This window comes from Austrofundulus limnaeus, unplaced genomic scaffold, assembly GCF_001266775.1.
Source record: "Austrofundulus limnaeus strain Quisiro unplaced genomic scaffold, Austrofundulus_limnaeus-1.0 Scaffold40, whole genome shotgun sequence".
NCBI lineage: Eukaryota > Metazoa > Chordata > Actinopteri > Cyprinodontiformes > Rivulidae > Austrofundulus > Austrofundulus limnaeus.
In genome coordinates this window covers 187772-192354 of record NW_013952442.1, presented here as the reverse complement: position 1 = coordinate 192354, position 4583 = coordinate 187772, and the positions used below count along the sequence as shown (strand labels likewise).

The following is a 4583-nucleotide window of genomic DNA, read 5'->3' as shown; positions in this document are numbered from 1 at the left end:
GTGTGTGTGTGTGTGTGTGTGTGTGTGTGTGTGTGTGTGTGTGTGTGTGTGCGTTGAAGGGAGCAGTGTACACTGTGATTCCTATTTCACATGCTTCTACATATTTATGTTCATTGTGGTAAATGTCAACACTGCAGCTAACTGAACGCTGAGGTGAAAGGTTTATGTCATGATGATAATTGTGTAGCAATTGTGAATGCATCCTCATGGATACAGTAGCTGAAAACATATCCATCTTATTACCTACAGTACCTGGATGAAGAAGCATCACTAATGCAAAGCCTGACGTGAAGGCAAATGTTAGATCATTTCTACTGTGAATRGGTTACTTTCACAATATCCCATTTATAAAATGTCACATTATCAAACAATGTCTTGTAGAACTGAGGGAAAACCAGGATAATCAATTATCAATTGATGTTTTGGGCTGTTTACTCTGGATAACAACCCAGAAACCCATTAGGCTAGTGTTGTCTGGTGATGAATCAAAGTGCTCAAAAAGCGTTCGGACATTTGTCTTCACTGAGGTTTGTTTAAAAGAATGAGCTCCATTTGGTTTGAGTCAATCTACTCAAAGCAGTTCAGTGTGAGGGCTAATCAAACAAACTCAAAGTCCCTTCATTAAATCAGACTTCATTTCATACTGAGTCCATAGAGTATTTAGCTTGCCAGGAGTAAATAAGAGGTTTTTAAACACATAAAATCAATAGCGGATGTCGAACAACTGTACCTGCAATGCTGGCAAAGACCTCGCTGATTCCTATCAGTACATACTGAGGCACCTGCCACCATATGGGTAAATTGGCTGCGTGGTAGACGACTTTGCCGAGTACTTGGTCGATGGTACCATTTGATTTGACCAGCTCCAGACGTTTGGACTCCAAAATACCTGATTGAGTGGACACAGAAACCAGAACAGACAAAACATTTAGCTGAAAAGACACAAATTCAGTACACACATAATACTTATATAACATACTACTTCTATCCATGTGTGGCATGCACTTTTAGAAGATTTAAAACCCTTATTTTCTGACTCAACATAAAAAAGCCAAGTTGAGTCAAATTCAAACAATCCAGCAGCATCATATATAAAGGATTTAGCCATTTTCAAAAATTCCCAACACTTCAAGATCCCATCTGCACACTTTTATAATTGGGCAGTTAGTAATGGGACACAGCAGACAGCTCAGTGATAACAACCAAGCAGTGGTCATCATTTGCCGCCGCCTGCCTTAAAGCTTTATTCGATTGCTATTATCGTATGACCAGCGGCTATTTTCAGATAGCTCCCAGAGACAGCCCCATATCAAGACTACACTTAATGCTACATTCCAGAAGAGTTGTAGCCTTGTAATCCGGATATCCAATAATACCATCCGTCCATCTCAGACAGCATGGCCACTGGGCTGCTCAGAGCAAGTCTCGTACTATAAACACATGCCTGGATTTTATTTTATTTTTACCTCAACTAAACATCATTATCAGACAACTCTGTGATTTTAGCAGCTTTACGTCAAGTAAATGCTATAAGCTACAGCCGAATTAGTATATAAACGGAAGAGAATGTATTAAAATGCACAAAAATATGTTTTTAACACCAATGTCTTTACAACCTTTCAAAGCTGGCTTCAGCATGTGTGTGAAGTTTGAACACGGTGTACATAAAAGATCAGAAAGACTTCAGTGTCGGTTTGACAGCATGTCTTCAGCTGAGACAGCCCAGCTCCAGCTGTCCTGATAACCAGACATGTGTCAGCACATGTACCACGAAGCCTTATGAAATACTGCTGCACCAGTCTTGACAAATGTCTGCACATCTCACGCACGGGATACCCAAAGTGATCCTAACACTAAGCAGAACTGGTGTGGTGAGTGCTGTGAACGCAGAGTGGCAAACAGCAACTCAATGTGTGGAAAACATGTCACTCTGGGATATTCACTATATCCATATGTCGGTCACCTAAACAACAGGACTTCAGCTCGTACAAGAGGTGAAAGTAAGTACTTAGGAAACATCGAGCCAAGTGAGGCTTCAGTTTAACATGTAATRATACTGTAAGGCAGCTCCTTGGAGCCACTGTGTCAAACTGAATGACTGAAGTGAGAAAATATTGCAGATAAACAACAAACAAGGACAACACATCTTTTCTGTAAAAAAAAACATGCATTGTAGAATATGATTGTGATGTGCAGGACTGATCATGTCGTCTGATTTAACTCCTAAAATCCAGGTCAAAACTGTATTTCACTCTAGTAGTGTTTTCACCTACTAGTCTGTGACAAATGCTCACACTTCAACACCATCTTAAACCCCTTCTCCACTTCCCGAACTCAAAATTACTTTCTGCAGTACTTTGAATTCATTTTCCCTGAATTCAAATACAAGGATTGCACCTCCCCACCCCACCCAAAGAAGCCAAATGGAAAAATAAATGCCCGAGAAGCTTTTAAACATTAAAATGAACACGTTACAGCAAAAATCCATGTTCTCTGAAAAGAAAATAGAGCTTTAATCACATCACATGGATTGAAAAAAGCATGTTTGATGGGCTAAGTCACACCAGAAAATGTGAAGATTACTTGAAGTTGTCCATCTCTTCTTAATTGCATCTATATAAAGTAAAACCAAAGAATGAGCCTGTTCTCCGTATAACAAAGGGAATTTATGCTTTTTCTTTAATCTATCACGTATAATTTTAGTATGCAGTTTTATTGTAAATAAAGTTGAATAAGTCAGTTGAAAATGTTTAAATATGACTCTTGCAAAATAATAATTCTTCATGACAATGAAGCTTTTCCCTACATGAAAGAAAAACACGTTTTATGTTTGAATTAATACTGAGGCATGTTTAATTGCTTTAAATGCTGTGTTTTCTGCTGTAAAGGTTGCATTTTAAACTGTAGGCTAATAATAGAAAGGCAATACACAAACCTGTCGTTTGGAAATAAATCAATTATAGCATAATGGTGGACTCAGATGTAAAAATGCAGTCTTTTTAATTAATCTATATGGTTTAAAGCACATTTTAGGTCTCTAACAAGCAAAGGTATTTCACAATTACACATTGCATTATTATTTTTTCCATATATTATGAAATACCTGATTCATTTCTAATTTATTTATTTTATTGTCTTAAAACAAACCTTTCAAAGTAAACCTTAACAACTGCTGTCAAATTTGATTAAGCGCATGTTTAACAGTCAAACGGCAATTGGAGGAAAGCYCGCCAGTCAATATCTAAAGGTCACCACTGACAGAATTTGTCATGTAGAGTATGTAATGTGTACCTGAGAGAAGATAGGGCTCGGTTGTAGAAAATATAATAAACATTGATTCTCTAGAGTGTTACTGATTTGCTTTTCTTTACTTTCAGGCCTTTATCTTTCACTAAGCATCACAGCGCAGATATATCAGTGCAGCAGCAGTGACTGACAGGCCTGACTGAGTTTGTGTTTTTTTAGAATAACTGACGAGACTGAGGAGTAATGCCGCATTGACRTATAGATAAATAACAAAAAACACTTTTTTTTGCCATGTGGAGAATTTTGTTGTGATTCAAGCCAGAAAATCTACTGAAATCTACAAAAATGCAACACAGTAAATGCAATCATCAGTTAAACAAAGGCTTAGCCTCATTCCTGTCAGTCACCTGCAAAGCAGCTCAAAAGTTGATTCACTGACTTTTAAGATTGAAAAACACTCCACAATGTGATATAACTGTGAATCTAGAGTTGAAGTGCTTGTGTCTTTGAATGACAGAAAACATGGGGTATTTATCACAAAACTTTCCAGTTTCCTTGGCATTTGGTCTACCAAAACGACAGCTGAGGACACTCACCTGCTGCCACAGCTGACGACATTACAAAGAACATCCCCACCGCAATCCTCTTCAGAGAGGAGGGCAGCAGGCCGCGGCGCTTCAGAATGGGGTCCACCACTTTGTCTTTAAGAGGAATCAGCATAAGGATGAGCACTGCATCAAACATGGTGAGCCACGCAGCCGGGAAGCGGAATTTCATCTGGGATTTACAGGAGAAAGAGAGGAGATGAAGATCTACATGAAAAAACAGAGCGTTCATACAAGAAAATAAAATAAAAAGATGTTTGTGCATTCCAACACAGTTAACAGTGTTAGTCTTCACGTGTTTGCATGAGTATTAGAGGAGAACACTTAAGTCTTCATACTGCTTTAGCACCCCCAGGTGGCCAAATTGTAACATAATTTAATAAAAAAATATATATTTATTCAATTCACAATGGAGAGAAAGCACTCAGACCCATTTATGGAGTGAATACATTGAAGGGATATTATTACCAGAAGTAACTGTAGCACAAAAAATATTCTTGTTGTTAGCATTAATATTCATGAAAATGAGAATAGAGGACATCCCAAATTAATATTTCAAAATACTGAATATTCTATATACATATATAAAGGAAAATGTAAATATAATACCATCAAGTGTAATAACTGCAATAAATAGACTGTGCAAACAGAATGTCAAATACACACACAAACACACACACACACACACACACACACACACACACACACACACACACACACACACACACACAC

The 4583-nt window shown here is 37.8% G+C and overlaps 1 protein-coding gene across 3 annotated transcripts in view; it reads right to left on the bottom strand.

Moving 5' to 3' along the window:
• slc15a4 (solute carrier family 15 member 4) overlaps nucleotides 1–4583 on the bottom strand; it is a 44182-nt gene that overhangs the window by 29325 nt on the left and 10274 nt on the right. For all 3 annotated transcript variants that reach the window (XM_014007154.1, XM_014007155.1, XM_014007153.1), the window contains exons 6-7: nucleotides 3843–4023; nucleotides 731–889 (exon numbers count right to left, since the gene is read on the bottom strand). In XM_014007154.1, the coding sequence (XP_013862608.1) occupies nucleotides 731–889; nucleotides 3843–4023 (340 nt within the window). The remainder of the gene's footprint in view (nucleotides 1–730; nucleotides 890–3842; nucleotides 4024–4583) is intronic.